General features: G+C 37.6%; 1 protein-coding gene across 1 annotated transcript in view; it reads right to left on the bottom strand.

Annotated features, from left to right (window-relative positions):
- Window positions 1-17,280: 17,280 nt before the first annotated feature.
- Otc (ornithine transcarbamylase) overlaps window positions 17,281-20,474 on the bottom strand; it is a 59,072-nt gene continuing 55,878 nt past the window's right edge. Inside the window, exon 10 of the mRNA XM_015488108.2 lies at window positions 17,281-17,710. Within this exon, the coding sequence (XP_015343594.1) occupies window positions 17,651-17,710 (60 nt within the window). The 3' untranslated portion in view covers window positions 17,281-17,650. The remainder of the gene's footprint in view (window positions 17,711-20,474) is intronic.

Genomic DNA, 20,474 nt, shown 5'->3' with positions numbered 1-20,474 from the left:
GTTGCCTTTAAACTGGCACATTAGTCACCACTTTCAAAGGTCATTCTAGCATTCTATGAGGCTGGCTGCCTCTGGGTAGTATGTTATCTAGTAAAACCAGTGGATCCCATGGTCATGGGATCACTCCCACCCTTCTTTTGCTATAAATGGGTCCTCTGGTGTATTAATCAGCTTTGAATTATTACAGTGAAATACTGGAGGTAGCTAACTCATAAAGAGATGTTTATTTAGTTGAGTTTCACAGGTTCAAAGTACAAGATCACGTGAACCCCACTGATTTGGCCTCTGATGAAGGTGGTGCATGCAGGAGATAGTGTGATAGGAGCACGTGTAGGAGCAAGCAATCATATCTCAAACAGGAACATAAAGAAAGAGAACAGATGGGTACAGGTTTGCTCTTTTTATAATAGCCCTATCATGAGAACTCAAGGGGTCATTTAGGAACTACCAAGTGGTCTCATGTGAGCTATGTCATACCCCTAATAACCTAAGGACCTCCCCAAATTTTTACCTCCTCCATGCAATGTGCCCATTGTGCTAATTCTGGACTAAATGATGAAAAAAGCTAGCTAATGTCAACTGGCCAAGTCATTTTATCTTCTTCTTTGTTTGGTACCATTTCTGTGGTGAGTGATTTCTGGTGGGTATTTATAGATATACAAGGATCTTCACACTTTGCACTCACCTCATTGGTCCCTCCAATGGCCTCTATACCAGTACCTCTTGTCTTTGATCTAGTCTTTTTCCAGGCCCCTGAAGAAAGATGGCTGGACCACTGCCTATTAATGTATAAACATCTTCATCTCAGACCACTTCTTGTACATAAAGTGGATGACCAGATGTACCACTTCATCTCTACCCATTAGGAAGATTTTTCCCTCTTGCTGTCTTTTAGGGTGTTGAGAGCCACAGCCAAAGCTGCCCCAGCAAACTTCCAGCTGATTGGCTCACCTAGGCCCAGCAAACTTCCAGCTGCCAGCTGATTGGCTCCTCTGCAGTGATGCTCATTGGTCCGTTTCCCAGCCCTCCCCCCAAAGATAAACTTAAAATAACCCTTTTTACTCTAAACTTTTTAAATCCAAATGCCGCAGTCTGGCTGGGCACAATTCATGAGCCACTTGTCAAGCAGAAACAAACTTTATTTTTAGAACACACATGCTGCACCACAGGAGCTCTTCAGGAATTCCCTCAGAGCCCAACTGCCACCACCGGCTTCCAGCGAGCCTCTCAACTCCCACTCCTCCCGCTCTTGAGGCCGATTGGCTGGGTTGCATGGGCGGAGCCAAAAGAGTCCCCCAATGAGCAGCTCCGTGGTCTGAAAGGGCGGGGAAACAGCGCAATGAGCATCACTGCAGAGGAGCCAATCAGCTGGCAGCTGGAAGTTTGCTGGGACTGTGGTGAGCCAATCAGCTGGAAGTTTGCTGGGGCCCCCTTCGGCTGTGGCTCTCAACATTAGGGGAACTCCTGAATGCATCCATCATTCATTTTCAGCTTTCATTCACATACTGAGTAGACTCATTTATAAACAAGAAACAGCTTTATTCTTCTCCTTCAGCTATTTATATAAAAAGTCTTTCTCTATTATGACTATAGATACAAACTGTGTTGGGGGGCACTAGTATAACTCATATGGGTGATGGGGGTGGGTCTTAGCTACTAGTGCCTGCAACTTAATTGTGTCCTCAGGTTTTGCTTGGGCTCCATTCTGAATGAACCATTTCCATGGTACATGGTACAGCATGGACTAGTGCTAGGCCCATCTGAATTTATGACTTGGTAGGTCAGAAAGAATCCAACTCATAATGAGTAGTTCCAGCTGCGTAGTCTTTTGGTGCCCATGAGCAAGTCTTTGTCTCTAACAGGGCCCAGTATCATGCCAGGACCTGTTTCTCAAAAGACATATCTTTTATTACTATGGATAGCAGGCCCTTGCTCCAGACTCCTTAGAACCTACACTGTTTATCTCCCACTGCTTGCCATCAACTCCATACTGTATCTTTTTCCACTACTGACACCTATAATAACATATGGCCCACTGGGTTGTATGGTCTGAAAATCAGAATTACTTGAAGCATAACCTGGAACAGCTTCAGATTCTTTTCCCTGTTCAGGACTGTCCTCAAAGCTGGCATCCCTGTACGACATCTGATATATGGACCAAAAGAATATTCCTAGGAGTGGAATGTCTCCAAAACCCAAAGTGGTCTGCCAGATACCATCCTTCCTTCTCTGTGATCAGGGACTTAAGATGTAGTACTGCTTTTTACTTTGGAAGGAGTATCCCAGCCTGTCCCTGACCACTGAACTCCTCCACTGGGACATTATTCCGGTTCACCATCCATGAAATATTCAGCAATTGAGCCACAGCTTTGTGGCAGGGACTAACTATGCCTCATCTATCAACCAGGACATCTATCACCTGCTGTACAGTGAATGCCTGAGTTTGAATTCCTGCCTGTATTCTCAGACTACTCCTGATACTATTTGTGGAGTCCAGCTCCTCCAAGAAGTAGACATCACAGTGGGATTAGTCATGTAAGAAATTAATTAGAGAGAACGTCTGTGAGGAAATTGAGGGGAACCAGATGTTCTAGTCATCTTTTTTGCTGCTGTGACCAAAAGACCTGACAAGAACAATTATACTTGGTGTTCATGGTTTCAGAAGTCTCAGCCCACAGACTTCATTGCTCTGGGCCCAAAATGAGGCTGATTATCATGGCAGAAGGTGTGGCAGAGGAAAGCAGCTTAGGACATCACACCAGGAAGGAGAGAGAGAGAGAGAGAGAGAGAGAGAGAGAGAGAGAGAGAGAGAGAGCGCTCCCCTCTTCAACATGGAGAAAATCTAAACCCCAAGGCATGCCTTCAGTGACCCACCTCTTTTAGCCACCACCCCACCTACCTGCAGTTACCAATGAGTTAATCCCCATAGGGTTTAATGCACTGATTAGGTTAAGGTTCTCATAACCCAATAATTTCACCTCTAAATTTTCTTTTATTGTCTTTTGCATGAGCTTTTTGGGGATGCCTAATATTTAAACCATAATACCAAGGGAGGCTAGAGACTTCAAAGCAGAGCTAACCTTGGGTGAAGGAGAGAGAAAAGAGAGAAATGAAAGGAAGAAAGATGGGTAGAAACATCCTAGACTGAAGTACAATTCTGAAGAAGTTCAGCAAGATTGCCAGGGAACTTGATCTGGAGTTGCCATTAAAGGGTCCTGCATCATTGGATGGCAACATGCTGTGGGAAGCATAGTCTTGGTATCAGCAGAGTGATAGACTTCCAAGTGCTGGGGCCATCAGTCACATACTGTCCTGACAGTAGATCTGAGAGGTGTGTTTTCAAGGTTGCCACAAAAGCTTTTATTCCCTTCACAGAAGAAAAATACTAATACACATATAAAAATATCATGTGTGATATCATGGGGTTCATACTGCCATTCAAGTCCATTCACAGTCCTCATGAGTTGTTAAAAACTCCTCTTTTCAGAAATGTCAACATCTCTAGCAATCAGAGAAATGCAAATCAAAACTACTCTAAGATTTCATCTCACTCCAGTCAGAATGGCAGCTATTAAGAATACAAACAACAATAAGTGTTGGCAAGGATGTGGGGAAAAGAGAAAAGAGAATGTCCCAGTGGAGGAGTTCAGTGGTTAGGGACAGGCTGGGATACTCCTTCCAAAGTAAAAAGCAGTACTGCACTCATACATTACTGGTGGGACTGCAAATTGTTGCAGCCAATATGGAAAGCAGTATGGAGATTCCTTGAAAAACTGAGAATGGAACCACCATTTGACCCAGCTATCCCATTCCTCAGTCTATACCCAATGGACTTAAAAACAGCCTACTACAGGGACACAGCCACAACAATGTTTATAGCAGTACAATTCACAATAGCTAAACTGTGGAACCAACCTAGATGCCCTTCAGTAGATGAATGGATAAAGAAAATGTGGTATATATACACAATAGAATATTATTCACCATTAAAAGAGAATAAAATTATGGCATTTGCAGGTAAATGGATGGAGTTGGAGAATACAATGCTAAGTGAAGTTAGCCAATCCCAAAAAACCAAATGCTGAATGTTTTCTCTGATATAAGGAGGCTGATTCATAATGGGGTTGGGGGAGAACATGGGAGTTTATATTAACACTAGATAGGGCAAGGGGGTGGGAGGGGAAGGGGAAGGGGTATGGGAGTAGGAAAGGTGGTGGGATGAGATTGACATTATTACCTTAAGTACATATATGAAGGCACGAATGGTGTGATTCTACTTTGTGTCCAACCAGAGATATGTAAAAATATGTTATATGAATTGTAATGCATTCTGCTGTAATATATAACACATTAGAATAAATAAAAATGTTTAAAAAAAAACTCTTTTCAGAATTTATTATTGATCTCATTTACCAAGACAGACTGCTGTGAGCTTTTATCTGAAAGATACACAATGCATTTGCAAAAATCACTACAAATTCCTGCTACGGTTTGAATCTATGAGTCCCTCCAAAATTCATATGTTGAAACTTAAATCCCAAGGTGATGGTATGAGAAGGTGGAGCTTTTAGAAAGTGATTAGGTTATAAGGACTCCTTGCTCATGAATGGGATTAACACCCTTATAAAAAAGGCTTCACGCAGCATTCATCCTCTGTCAACCTTGTACCAAAGTGAGGACACAGCCACAAGGCACCATATTTGAAGCAGAGAGCAAGCCCTTACCAGACATTGAATGTACTGGTGCCTTGATCTTGAACTTCATATTACAGAACTATGAAAATAATTTATATTATTTATAAATTATCCAAGCTGTGGTATGTACTAAGACAATTCCTTAAGGAGATCTATAGCCTCTTAATTAAAAAGGGGGTTATGTACTTTAAATATAAAATATAGTACAGTATTAAACATTCTAGATAATCTGGATATGTTGATAGATATCAAATATGGATACAACCCAAAAAGTCTCATTTTAGGGATAGTTTTAGCAGTAAGAATAGGAAACAACCTCTCTCTTTCTTCATAGTTTCACAGAGCAGAAATTTGGTGAAATGATCAGCTGCAGAAAGTTCAGACCTTAATTCTAATACAGGAGATACCTGATTTCTTTAATGAAATAAGATAATTTTAAAATGTAATTCCTTTTCGATATGCCTCCCAGTTGAAGCAAAACAATGAAGCATGTATCTAAATCAAGACAAAGGATAACTTTGGGCAATTCATTATTTCCCCTGTATTTTGGATTCCTCCTACCTTCTTTAATGGTTACACATTTACTATTTTTTCTTTGTACTAGGAATTAAACCCAAGGATGCTTAACCAGTGCGCCACATCCCCAGCCCTTTTTATATTTTATTTAGAGACAGGGTCTCACTGAGTTGCTTAGGGTCTTGCCAAGTTGCTGAGGTTGGTTTTGAACTTGTGATCCTCTTGCCTGAGCCTCCCAAGCTGCTAGATGTGCACTAACACACCCAGCCACATTTATAGTTTTAAAAAATAATTTTAATTGGTATTACATTTACATACTTCCAAGGAAATAGCTCAATAAAATTTTACATACACTCAGGTAACCATCAACCAAATCAAGTGAAGTTAGTCAGAGGACATACATATGTTTAGCTTGACTAAAGACTGCCAAAGAGTTTTGCAACATGGTTGTTCCAGTTTACATTTCCATCAACAAGGTGTAAGAGTTTAAATAATTCCATATATTGTCCTCATACACACTAGGAATTGAAATCCATTTAAAATTTAGCTGTTTTGGTGGGAATTCCTCATTTTTAATTGGTACATTATAATTTTATATAATATCTGGAATCATTATGCCATATGTGTACATGCATATAACATAATTTGATTCATCTCATTCCCTTTTTCTCCCCTCCTCTCTCTCCTTATCTGATTGCTCTACTCAAGTAATCCACCTCCTGTTTTTATCATTATTATTTTAGTTAGTGCGTTATCATTATATATAAAAGCTGTATTCAGTGTGTTATTTATTTGTGCAGATACCATATACACATAGCATAATTTGGTAGATTTCTCCCCCATGTCCTCTCCTTCTCCCTCCTTCTCAATATCCTTCCTCTATTCTATATAACACTGAAATGAAACAAAATCTTTGCCAGCTACTCTTCTAACAATAGATTAATATGCAGAATATATAAAGTGTTAAAAACACATCAGAAAAACAAATAGCCCAATAAATAAGTGGGCAAATGAATTAAATAGACATTTCTCAATAGAAGAAATATAAATGGCCAACAAGTATATGAGAAAATTCAATATCCTTAATATTAGGAAAACGCAGATTCTCCACTTTTTAATATGACTCATTGAGCTACTATCAGTCAGTACAAAGATAAGTCACCTCTTAGCTTTGAATAATTTTATCCTGCCAGATAACATAAGGTTGTGATGTGGATTCATTTTATTGTCTATATATTAAGGTATTCTTAGTTATTTGGAAGAGAGCTTATAGAAATAACAAAAGAAAAGTTTTATAATTACAAAGGCCCTCAGAAAAGCCACTAGAAGTGATTCCTGGAAATTGAAAGTTGGGTCTATGGCCAAAATTGAAGTGGTATCAGGAGGGAAATCACCACTTTGGGGACCATAGAAGTGGTCTGATTATGTATTTATTACTAAGGAGTGGATTATGTATTTATTACTAAGAATAACTGTCCACTTACTTAAATGTGTATAACTTCTTCCCAATGGCATTTAAAGGATTAATAATCTAATTATGAAAGATTTTAGATTTTGTTGGGTAAGAGAAACAAGGATGTTTGCATACATAAAGTTCTCCTATTAATTTAGGTTTTTACTGATGAAAGAAGAAAGACTGGGAAGCCACCAACAATGATAACTAGTAACTTCCTTCCTGTATTCTATCATACCCAAGGACAGGAAATATCTTCGTTTGATCTATTCATCTGTAAATCAAATTTGAAGACAAAAAATATGTCCAGTATCTTCTTTAATCCTTTCCCTTAGCTATTCTTGCCTTATCAAACTGCTTTGATTTGTCTATAAGGCTCTATTTCTAATGGTTTAAAAATGAACAAACATCTATGAACTGCTTTCCTTTGGGCTAGATAAGGGGATAAGTGATCTTGCATCTGTTATCATATTCATATTACATACCAAGAATCTTGCTTAAGTTCTTCTCATCCCTGTGAAGCTAAGAGATTATATTTTATTAAATTCTGCCTTAAATGTAGAACTATTAAGGCAAAGAGGTGACGTGATCTGCTTTTTTGTACCTCATGATAATTTTTTTTCTTTTTTACCTTTTAAAATTTGTTCTTTTTGCTATAAATAACAGTAGAGTATATTTTGACATATTTATACAAACATGGAGTACATCTTATTCTAATTAGGATCGCAGTCTTGTGGATGTACACAATGGTGAGATTCACTGTAGTGTATTCACATATGTACATAGGAAAGCTAGGTCCAATTCATCCTCATAATAATTTCAACTTCAAAGTGTTTATTGTTTTCTTTTACTTTAGATTCAACTGCCAAGTCTGCCAGGTTTCTCTTGGCTCAGCTCTTCTGTTTCCATGACTGCTGCCCTAATTTAGGGAACACAGTAGCCACAAAACTTGTTTCCCAAATAAATCTGCATAGCATCACCAGATCAACCTTGATGAAACACTACTTTCCTCATGTCTCCTTTATGTCAAAATTGTCAATGGTTCCCCCAAGCCTGCAGGAAAAATCTCATACTTAGTAGCTAGTTGATCAAGGTGCTCATTAGTTCCATGCTAACATACCTCTCCAAATCCATCCACACACAAATCCTCCACTTTCAACAGTATAGAATACTTGCTTATCACTTAACAAGCTGTACACATTCTCGTTTCACAGGTTTTCTGACAGTTCTGTCAATTAGAATGCCTTCCTCCCTTTTCTTTTCCTAGTCAAATGTTGCCAAGTCTGCAAAGATTGAGTTGCATCCATCCATTGACTTGAAGGGTTTTCTTATCAATCCTTCAGGGGTTATTTTTCCCTCTTTTTGAATCTTATGGCATTTCCTAGCTGTATCAAGCAGACAGCAAATATTTACAGAGTGGCAACAGAATGCAAGGTGATATAATAGATTTGAAAATAAGTGATCTATTCCTTGAACTGAAGGAGCTCAAAATATGAGGTGACTTTATAAATGAAAAATTTAAATGGGAATTGAAGATCTATTACTAATATCTTTGAGAATGTGCCACATTCCAGACCATGCATTAAATATTTCCCCTTGCTTGCATGTTTATTTCTATAAGTAGGTACTGTTAACATCCCCTATTTACAGGTGAGGAGTCTGAGGCTGTAGGACTTATATCATCCAGGTAAGAATAGGAGAGATGGAATTTGAATAGCCCATATTCTTATCCTTTATGTTATCCTGCACACTTAAGATGAGATCTCAAGTTCCAATTATTCCAGGAAAAAGATAGAGAAGTTGGGAGGATACAATGGGAAGATGAATTCAGAGAAGCAGAGAAAAGTAAAAATTAACAATGAAGAAACAGAAATATGGAGAGTAGCATGAGCCAGTAAAACAGAGCTCAAGAGATTCTTGAGCTAGTTCTGTCAAAGTTGACTGTCCTCCAGAGAACACCATCATACATTCTTCAATGGCTCAAGATTGGTCAAATATTCCCACAGCTTTAAAGGTGTAGAAATGCCATTTTGTTGATTTCTTAATAGTTGAGTAGAATTAAATACTTAGGCTTAATAAATATCTAAGAAATCAATGGATAAATCAGAATACAGTGTATTTCTTGAGTCAGTTTTATGATAAATTTGAATCAAAGTTGTCTTCACAGAGAACTCCCAATGGATAGGCCTCATCAATGGCTTCCCTTTGGACTTAGAATAAAAGCCAAAATTCTTACCTTGGCCTCAAAGGCAAACGTAGGCTAACCCCTGCTAAACTTTATAGATAGTTTGATGTTCCTCTTTCTCTTACTCATTACACTCACACTGTACTCTTTTCTTCCTGTTCCTTGAAAAAGACGATCCCCTTTTCACCTGTACCTGTACACTGTTCGCTCCAGCTGGAATACTCTTCTCCTCCATTCTTCACTTAATTATATGGGAATCAGAAATTAAATACTTTAATTTCTTTTACTGACCTTAGTTAAAGAAATGTAATTTTTACAATTATACTTAATGAAAAGCCTTGAGGGGAGATAATCTTATTAGCATAAGTACTTTGAGAATTAATTCAAAGTGTCATGCTGGATGCTAACTTCTTAGCAAGACATCCAGGAGAATTTCAGAGAACATTTATATCCCAGTAACCACGTTAAAAAGTCAGTGTTGGAAAAATAACTAGTTAGGGTGAAATTTTTTTAAAGATATATAGTCTCTTATCAATGGGATAGACTTTCAGAGAAGTTCTATGACAAGGCTTATAAATACAAAATGTCTAATGAAATCACTTTGGCTTATAAAATATTTGTTACAGAAACTTGAGTGATATAGTACTTTTTTGCAATAAAAAAAGGAATGGGCTGATATAAGCCATAAAAGAATCTGCCAACCCTATAGGTGAAGCTATAGATGTAGAAGTACTGGCATCACCTCAAACAAACCTGATCTAAATCCAATGAACAGCTCCCCAATTATTCTCACCAGTCACCTTCTTTGAAAGTCTTGCTCTGGGCACTATATTTAAAGAATCACTAGTCAAATTTTGGAAAATAATTTCATGAAAACAGAGACCCAGGTACTCCCTATTTCCATATACCAGGGCTTCTGTATTCTTTATTAGCTCTCCAGGTGGTTCTGATACTCACCAAAGTTGAGAACTATTGATCCAATGTGGACTCTTCCTCTCATCCCTTTCTTTTTTTAATATTTATTTTTTAGAAGTAGTTGGACACAATACCTTTATTTTGTTTATTTATTTTTATGTGGTGCTGAGGCTTGAACCCAGGGCCTCACACATGCCAGATGACTGCTCTACTGCTGAGCCACAATCCCAGCCCCTCATCCCTTTATTTTCTATTATAGCACCTTATTCTTTCCCACACAGCTGTTGTCACAGCATCGATTTACAAGCAGTTGTCAATCTCCTCCTACTAGGCTGTAAGTACCATGAGGGCAGGGATCATATATTTCTTGTCAATTACTATCTTCCCAGAGCCTTAAACACTGGAACAAAGCTGATGCTCAAAAAATAGATAGCTTAATATGCACAGAATAAAAAACTTGAATTTTATCCATAATTAATGCAACCAAGACCTACTTTATAACAATGAATCACATACTTTTTATTTTCCACCAGAATCTTTTTGGAAGGTAAAATCAGAATGGGCTCATTTGTCCTGGTTTAATCGGGAATGGCTATTCCCAAGTTTTGCTCATTTGGCCTCTCTTGGATCACTAGAGGCAGAAAAGAACCATCCTTCACAAAGGGTGGTCCCTGGAGCAGCAGCATGAACAGATGGTGCAAAAAAGAATGATGAGGTCGGGTGCAGTCGCGCACACCTGTAATCCCTGCAGTTTTGGAGGCTAAGGCAGGAGGATCTTGAGTTCAAAGCCAGTCTCAGCAACTTAACAAGGTACTAAGCAATGTGGCTCAGTGGTTAAGTGCTCCTGGGTTTAATCCCTGGTACCAAAAAAAAAAAAAAAAAAAAAAAGAATTGGGGGGTAAAACTGCTGACACTTTAGCACAAGTCAAGTCTGTAGAACCAAAAGTTATTGCGTTCTTCGCTATCACACAGAGGCACTTAAAAACTGAAGAATGTCCTTAATGAATCAGGAAAAATTTATTAGTATTAAATTTCAACTCTTAAGTACACATTTTTCAGTATTCTATGTGTTGAAATGGGAGGTGAGCAATGAATTCTGCTTCTGTGTGATGAAGTATGATGGTCATCTTGCAGGAAGGCATTTGTGTAATTCTTTGAGTTGTATGTTGAACAAGCCACCTTCTTTTTCCCACATTTTTGTTGTTGTTGTTGTTCTGGGGATGGAACCCAAGGCCTTGTGCATGCAAGGCAAGCATTCTACCAACTGAGCTATTCCTCATCCCCCCCACAGTTTTTAATTGGTGCATTTTAGCTATACATAATGGTGGGATTTGCTGTTACATATTCATACATGCACACAATATAACAATATAATTTGGCCAATATCATTTCCCTGTATTTCCCCTTTCCCTCCCCTTCTCCCTCCCCTGGTCCCTTTCCTCTACTCTACAGATCTCCTTTTGATTTTTGACAGCCCCCGCAACACACCTCTTTTTTTCCCCCTTTTTTCCTCTCCAGTTTCCACATATGAGAAAACATGCGACCCTTGACCTTCTAAGTTTGACTTATTTTGACAAACCACCTTCTTCACAAGATACCAGTTTTACTTGAAAAAAATGATTAGCCAACTTGTGGTCATTCAGACTTGGACATTTGCCAGACATCTTGAAAATGAATGAGGCGAAGCTGTCATTGTAAGAAAAGCAACTGATAAAAAAAAAAAAAAGAAAAAACAAAACAACTGATAATGTTTGTTGTCAAAGATAAAACTTGAGACTTCAAGAGAAAATTGGAATTGTATGAAATTTTTATTACTTTCTCAATACTTAAAGATTTTCCTAAAGAGATCAGTGGTGATATTAACAAATGTGTTTTTATAAAGACGAGCTATGTCATTATTTGGAGGATGTGCCTATCTTGGTGAATGAAGATTTTTCAAATGACCAATGTGGACTCATGCCTGGTTAAAAGATCTATTCAGACTGCAAAATAGACATGGAATTAAGTATGAGTAGAGAAAAGTTCATTGATCTGGTTTCAGATTTCACATTGCAACTAATTTTTTGTTTTTTTGGTACTGGAGATTAAACCCAGAGACACTTTACCACTAAGCTACATCTCCACCTCTTTTTATTTTTTATTTTGAGTCAGGGTCTCACTAAGTTGGTTAGGTCCTCACTTAGTTGCCGAGGTTGGTCTCCAGCTTGCGATCCTCCTGCCTCAGCCTTCCAAGTTGCTTGGATTACAGGTTTGCGCCACCATGCCCAACTACATTGCAATTAATATTTAGGGAACTATCACTTGCAGAATTTCTGCATAGCATTAAGGAATATTCATGATTATCTGAAAATACTATTAAAATAGTCTTCCCCTTTCAGCTACTTATCTGTGTGAAATCATATATTCTTTCTATACTTCAAACTAACATAAAGCCACAGCTGGAGTGCAGAAGTAGATAGGAAAATTCATCTGTCTTCCACTAAGTCAGGCATTGAAGACATGTGCAAAAATATAAAACAATGTCAGCCACTCTATTAACTTCATTTTTGGGGGAAAATATAATTGTTTTTCATAAAATGCATTATTTATGTTAACCACTAATAGATTTATTATTGTTATTTAAAGTTAATTAATAAATAAATGTTTTTAATTTTATGTTTTGCTTTCTAGTGTGGTATACACAACAGATGTATTTCCCATAAACAGAACTTGATATCTTCACAATTTATGAGTGAAATTTCTGAGAAGAAAATGTCTGAGAATTGCTATCTTAAGAACACTTTGAAAAACTTCTTCTTTCAAGCGGTCCTATCCTCAAAGATGGATCAACCCTGATCAGTTCTTCGTAATCCTTTTCTGCTTTTATCAGTTGGACCCCTATCCAAGAATTGCTGGATGCTTACAGTTTATTTCACATAAATGTATATTCACATTAAGGCCTCCAAAGCAAAGAGTTTAGTCACCTTGATTGAATTTCCAGTCTTCTTGGCCCCTATGATTCAGTTTGGCAAAGAACAAGGTCACTTCCTTGAGTAGCATATTTACAACCAATCCCTGGAGAGAAATGGCTTAACTGAATCTGCTGGGTTCTACCAATTTCAGAAGACAATCTCATTCCTTGTCCTTATGTTTTATACCAGCTATGCTGTTCAGCATTTTTCTGATAATGGAATATAATTATTTTATAAATGACTAAAGAAAAATATAAGGTTTCAGAAACATCTGAACAGACAAAATGGGAATAATATTTATTTAGCATTTGCTTGAGCCAAATAGTATTATATATGTTACTTTGTTTTATCCTTCCAATAACTCCATAGGATGATCTGTATTACTCTCATTTTACATATGAGGAGAGCAGGATGAGATAGCAGAGATAGCAGAGAAGGGATGAAATTCCAGCCTCAGTGCCTCAAAAGAGGTCAATTGTTAGATAATCTGGGTTGTGTCAAATACCTTATAGTGGGACTTTATGGATATGGGGATGAAACACCTCATATTAGTCTTCAGAATTGTCCAAAACCGATGATTCTTAAAGTGTGGTCCCTGGACCATCAGCATCAGCATCCCTGGGAAATTGTTAGTAACGCAAATTCTCAGGCCTCACTCCAGACCTGCTGCATCAGAAGCTTGGGGGTGGGGCTCAGTGATGCATGTATCAGCAAGGCATCTAGAGGATTCTGCTACACCCTCAAGTTGGAGAACCACTAAAGTAGGCCAATACAGTCTCAAAGTCGGTGCAAAGGGCAGACCACCTAAATAGCTGCTGGGGTTGCCAATCGGTAAAGATGCCAGCATATCACAGAAATAAATCACAGGTATTGTGTCATTAGATATCTTCTTCTGTAGGAAAAGTAAATTGGTCTTACTTCTATTCTGTACTGGTAACAAACTCCTTGTTATGAATTTGAACATGCTACAGGAAAATATTTGTCATTTCTAATATTCTGCTACCTTCTACAAAAGGCCAATGATCCAGGAACCTGAAAAATATTGTCCGTTGTTACCCTACTCTTCTACTGATGCCTAAAGGAAGAGTTGTTCAGCACCACCCCCCCCACAAACTTTTTATTACAGACCATCTTAGATCAGATTTCATAGAAGCAGAGCCTGAAATGGGGATTCATATGCAAGGAAGTTATTGAGAAATCATTCTCAGAAAGGAAGTAGGTTAGAGTAGCAAGGGAAAGCTAAACAGGGAGGGCTGCTGGTGGCAGGGTGAAAGTGAGTGTGACCTCCTGGACCAAAAGTGATTTCTGGTGGCCGAGAGCCTCAATTCATAGAAAGGGGCAGCCATGAGTATCAGCAGCCACCTCTGATAATAGCTAGGGGAAAGATAAACCCAGGTAAAAGGGCTCTGGATGGGTGTCTACTATGTGGAGTTTTTGGGTTTCTGTGCATACATCTGGACATCCCTGCCTCAAGAGTGAACTCTGCTCTCCAACCCCCTGACCTCACAGAACCATAGTCCTGGACCAGCCAGCTTCCCATTCTCCACTCAGCCTATGGGCAAATCAAGTCAAGTGGCTATATTTGTAGGATCTCAAGTAGATTACAGAGAGGTGTTAAATCCATGAGTTATCCCTCCCTTTTGGGCAAATTTCTATCTTGGAACATTGTCGTTATTTCCTAGATCTTTCTTTTTGTAAAATGAAGGGATAGACTGGATAATTTTAAAACCCTGTTCCAATTTTAAAATTCATTTGCCTAATGATTTTGTTCCAGAAGGCAGTTTTGCTCACATTTCCTCTAAGGATGAGTTTCACAACAACATTGATTAGGAATGAAGTTTCCTCTCACTGGCATAAGTCTGGCATTGATAAGACTATGAGAATTTTAGCCCATGATAAGGAACTCACTTCCATTTGATCTGACTATGGTTGTCCTTTTTTTAGCCATAATTGATATTAATTTTTATGGATAATTTTAAAGAAGAATTTCTTTATAATATTAAGGTACTTCAGAGTTGATTCTCAAATCCTTGTTTCAATGATCTGTGTCATGTCCAAAGATGGACAGATACTATTATTTCCACTATGGGATATTAAGGAATCTAGCAAAACCCAAAACCATTAAAAGCATTGCTGCATTATGTCTGTGTGTCATTGTCTTCAAGTACAAGATGATATTGAAAACATTCCTGTTGTAAATTGTTGATGGCAAGGTTGCCTACCAAATACTGGTCCTCTGTATAACTTAAAACAAAGTACCTATTCAAGCTTACAAAATACTGGATGGACAATTCACCAAAAAGGCACTCTTTCCTCCTGGCTGGAAGGCCTGGAAGGAGATACTAGACTTGGTAACTGAAGTGCAGACCACATCTCAGCTTTTATTCCCATCTTTCACCTATGACCTTTGCCCAAGACACAACTTGCAGTATATGGCACTCCTGGTTGTGACCTAACTGGTTTTCCATTATTCAGTATGACCCTTCATATTTGTCAAAAGACATCAATACTCCAAAACTGTTGAATGGCACCATGTACCTCAAACATCACTATAGACATTGATGAGAATTTCCAAAACAAAAAGGCCCAAAGGGAGTGTTCTGGATACCCTTGCCTTATGTATTCTTCCATAACTTTTTTTATCACATGAGAAGACTTGCTTCAGAAATTTGGCTTTGTATCAAGGAGCCCTTACTATTTTCACTGAGGTTCTAGGGTTACTTGGGTAGGAGGCCTAAAGTGCCATTGCCACGTCAATCCTCTGTGCAGTTATCTGTACCTGGGGAACTTTACAATAAGCCAAATCATTAGTAAAATATGTATTAGATATATGTGACATTGAATTATTTTTCTGAAGTCCCTAAAATTAATATTGCATTCTGTCTCTCTCAAACACACACACACACACACACACACACACACACACAGGATTCTTCCTTAACATTGAAATCATTGCAGTATAATCACCTGGGATTTATATTCCCAATATTACAGAGGCGAAAGCCTGGAAGAAAAGAATTCTTTGGTTAGTTATATTAATTAAGTAGATAGAGTTTCATATATACACCAGGGACCCAAAGGTCATTGCTAGAATTTTTGTTAATCTTTGGAGTTGCAGTAGTTACATAAGAAATTGAATGATGAAGGCAAGTATAAGAAGAAAGACGAGATAAAAATAGCTTTGCAAAAATGAAAGCCAAACTTCCCTCCACTGTTTTCTTTTTTCCTGATGATATAAATAATATCTTGTTAAGAGGAGAAGTTTAAAGAGCAAAGAAATTCCTATGGGCTTGGTTGGAGAAGTATGTCAAATTGTGTATACATAAAAAGAAAGCTTTGGGGATTTTTGAGGAAAAAGCGATTACATTTTAGCAAGAAAATGATTACATGTTTCTTCTGATTGAGGAAAAAAAAGGATAAATACCATCAAAAAATAGCCAGGAAAATATATGAGAGTTCATTAGCATGAGGGGGCCATTTGGTAAGAGGAAAAATTTTCCTTCCTATGTAGGCAGTTTGAGGGCAAAGCTCTACAATCCATGTGTGTCACCTTCTGGTTAAATTGTTCCTATGCTTTCTGCTGGGAAAAAAAAAAGATTCCACTAAACCCTACTCTCTTTCTAAAGTGCTTCCAATAAATTACCATAGATGTGAAAGTCACCTTTGACATTTACTGGAAAAATTGATTTTTTCCCAAACGTCATGAGTTCCCCCTGCCCGACAAAATATGTTTTATTGCATCTTCATTGCAAATCTAATTTGTAATTCATCTCTTGCTTACTCAATTAAGTCATAGCTGTCTGCTGAAGAATATCAGTCAACCAGCCTAGAAACATTCTTCTAACACTAGAAGTGGAATATAAAGGAAATTGGATTATTTTATCCTTTGTACCTTATGTTATATTTTTAAAGCTCTGCCTATGTTATTTAATGTTTTAACCAAAACACTTCTAATTATATCACAATAATTAACAATATAAATTTTGGTTACCCACAAGAGAAATCTAGTTTTAATTATATTATGACAATTCAATAATGCAAGTTTTGATTATCCTGAAGAAATATTAGAGGAGAAACAGTGGCAAAAACATGGCAAGTAGTAGATTTATGGAAATATCCAGTGTGTGATGTGAATAGATGCACGATAAGGACTGATGTGAAAAAAATTAGATTGTTCTTGCTGGAAAATATGAATCTAAGAAAATTTCACTTTCTATTGGATCTTATCTTCCTGGCTAGGTAGCTGTGATTTTTCTACTTGCTAGCAAAGGCTTCATTCAGAGTGTGATACTAAGTATTCATTACAGAGAAAAGGTGCATAGTCTTGAAGGACCCCCGTCCTTTCCCATAAATGTTTCAAAAAAAAAAAAAAAAAAAAAACCTCCAGTTTAGACACAGTAATAGCTGTTTTCCAAGACTTTCATGATTTGTCTCTATGACTATCTGTCTTCCTCATTGGTCTGAAAACTACCACATCTGCAAGATATATCATTTGGCTTTCTCGTTGGTCCTGGGGGACATGAACACAGCCCACAGATCTACCAGAAGCTGACTGCCTGGTAAATGTTTACTTATAAATTAGCATGGGTTATCATTTATTAAAGTAATAAGCATAGATTACATTTAATGGCTTAGATATTATGCATAATGAACATGGCATTTTATGTTTAGTTGAAGCAAATGTACATGATGATTAATATGATACCCAAATGCAACTCAGAAATTGTGAATTAGAGAGTATAAACCAAGTCAAGCCAGGTATTACAGTGCCTAGGCACTTAAATTAAGGGTTTCAGGAAAGTCTCACAATGACAAAGCAATATCATACAGTTCACCCACACCATGTATTAGGGATTTGTTTATATCTTAGATTCTCTTCTTTTTCCCCCATTCTGTTGTTACTGAAGAACATTTTCTCTTGACAAGCAACACAGAATCAAAACTTTGGCTTCTGGAGCTTAGGTGAGTAATCTGTCAGCAGGGATACCATGACAGCCTGGGATAGTACAACGAGAGAGAGAGAGAGAGAGAGAGACAGAGAGAGAGAGAGAGAGAGAGAGAGAGAGAGAGAGAGAAATAAACATTAGTAAGATTCTGCTTTGGGACCTAAGGAAGGGGAGTTCGGTTTCAGTTTTGCAGGCCTAGAGTTAAAATGTGTTTTTCCAAGGAAATGATAAGGGAACAGTTCTGAGCTGATATTTATTTTTATTCGGATAAAGGAAGGTCCAGAGGGATCAAGCTGACCCAAATATAAGCACAAACACTATGCTTACTTAGGCCTCATTCCAGGACTAGTAGGTCAGATAGATGAAATGTAATGCCATAATGGTTGTCATGATTGCGTTTTCCAATCATGAATTGAAACCCATAAATTGGCCAGTTTTAGAGAAATATAATCCCCCCTATCCCAGTTCTCATGTTTACACTGTGGTCTGGTCACTTGAAACCTAGAGAAGTTTAGGATAAATCAAATGTAGACTAATGAAAATAAATTATTTGGGCTAATGAATAACATCTGCAAGATGAATTTTTGTCCTCTTGAAAGAACATTAACTTTATAGCCAAGAGTATAGCTTCCCCTTGGGCTGTCAGCCACAAATAGTGACTTTCGCTTTTATTCTTACCAATCTCCATAACAGCAACAATAACAATGTCAGAAACAATGGTGAACATATATTGAGTTCTTACTAGGTACCAGACAGTGTATTAAATGCCTTACCATGTGTCAGTCAGTCAAAAACTATTTGCCAGGCATTGTACTAGGTACTTTGGTGAGTTGGAGAGAAAAGTTCATGCATGATCTCATTTGATGCACTGATCTTCTAAGATGGCTTCTGACATCATTGTTTGTAGACTGAGACCAACCCTTGAAACAACAGATTGTGAGAAATGGATTGGAGTCCAGTTTCTCTGACTTCACTCTTATGAGATGTTTTCACTGCCTCTTAGGTACTTGCTCTTATACTTCAGCTGTATTGCACAAGTGTCCTTAGGCTGTATCAGGAGAACAGGTTTTGTATTTCAAAGGTGTTCATTGAATATATTTTTTAAACAGACAACTGTGCTAAGTGCTTTGTGTTACTCATACTAATTAATATCCTTTCCTACAATAGGAAGTGGTAAGAGATGTAAAATACACATGAAGAAGCTGAGGTATGTTTTCCTGAGCGGTAATGACAAAAGGTGGATATGCACCTGACTGTCCCTGGAACCTGACCATTTTCAGATGACTCTTATCTCATTGAATCCTCATGACTTCATGAAGTTGTTTCTATTTTCAACCCCATTTTTTCATATGAATAAACTAGGCTTACTGAGGTTAAAGTACTTGCTTCAGATCTCACAGAAATCAATAATTGTAACCTGATTCCAAAGCCTGTGTACTAAAATCAGTACCCTATGTTGACTTTAAGTTATAAAAGTCTACGGAGCATATATTTAGGGTATGTTTCATGCACTCTTCTAGGTATAATGCAGAATATTATAGACAAAATGATTGCTCTTATGACAGATTTTTCATTTTGGTGTGTATGGGGGAGGGACAGGTAGCAAAGAAATAAGAAAATACCAGGTAGTACCTTTGAAAAATAAAAGTTTAAGTGGATAAAAGGAGGCTGAGGAACCACTTAAGAGTAGGTAGCCTAGAGTGGGTGGGGGGAAGAGTAAGCAGACTGGAAAGACCTTGCTAAACGAATGACATTTAAGGTGAGATCTGAATGACAAGACGGAAGTAGTTAAAATCTGGGATAAGAATATCTACCAGGTAAAAATATTTTAAGCTTTTTATGAGTTCCTGGGATCACATCTGAGGTTTTGCTTTGTTCAAGGTTCAGAGTCATTGGACGTGTCAAACTTATTTGAATAAAAAACTTAGAAAGCCAACTTGGGGTAGGGCTGCCAGATTTAGTAAATATAGACAGTTAAATAGGGGTGCCAGATAAACAAAAAATATTTTTTTACTGTAAGCACATTCCAAATATTGCATGGGGCATAGTTATAGAAAAAAATTGTTCATTGTTTATCTGAAATTCAAATTTAACTGGGTGTCTATATTTTATCTGGTAACCCTAGACTCTAAATACGGTAAGCTACAATTGCAATGGTGTTATGTGCTTAAGGGTCATTCAGATAACAGTGTTATCAAGTGTCAGCCCTTTTGCAGAGTCCCTTTATGTTTCTTTAGTTCCGAAATTTATTGGCAGGGGAAGAAACCTACCTGACATTTTGGAGGACCTACTGACTTACTAATCATTGAAAAATAAAAGAGCAAGCTTTGTAGGGAGAAAAGGGTAAATTTTGTTTTAAAACAAAGGGATCCAAAGACCTATGTGCTGTGGAGAGAAAGGTGTGATTACTAGAACCTTCAGAGCATCACTGCTGGAAATCACCCAGCATGAAGCTGTTAAAAAGTTACTCTGAATGAAAACCAAACAAAACAAAAAATAAAAGCTACTGAGAGAGTACACTTCTGCTTGAAAGTTGTCACATGCTTTAGGAATAAGTTCTTCACCCTCTTAGTTAGACCTTACATTACATTAGTCATTATAGATATTATCAGCTCAGAACTAGAGGCCAGATTGTGTTTTTTCTTCCTTCTTCCATCTTAAATGAATTTATGTGTGCAAAAATCATTCCCCAGGGTGATGTTGTCCAATAGAAACTTTCTGAAATGATAGAAATGTTCTGTCTGTGCTGTCCAACATGGTAGTCACTAACCACAGTGAGTATTCAGCACTTAATATGAGTATTGTGGTTAGCGT

Source organism: Marmota marmota, unplaced genomic scaffold (genome assembly GCF_001458135.2).
Source record: "Marmota marmota marmota unplaced genomic scaffold, marMar, whole genome shotgun sequence".
Classification (NCBI taxonomy): Eukaryota; Metazoa; Chordata; class Mammalia; order Rodentia; family Sciuridae; genus Marmota; species Marmota marmota.
The sequence above is the reverse complement of the archived record's forward strand: the minus strand, read 5'-3'. Positions and strand labels throughout refer to the sequence as shown.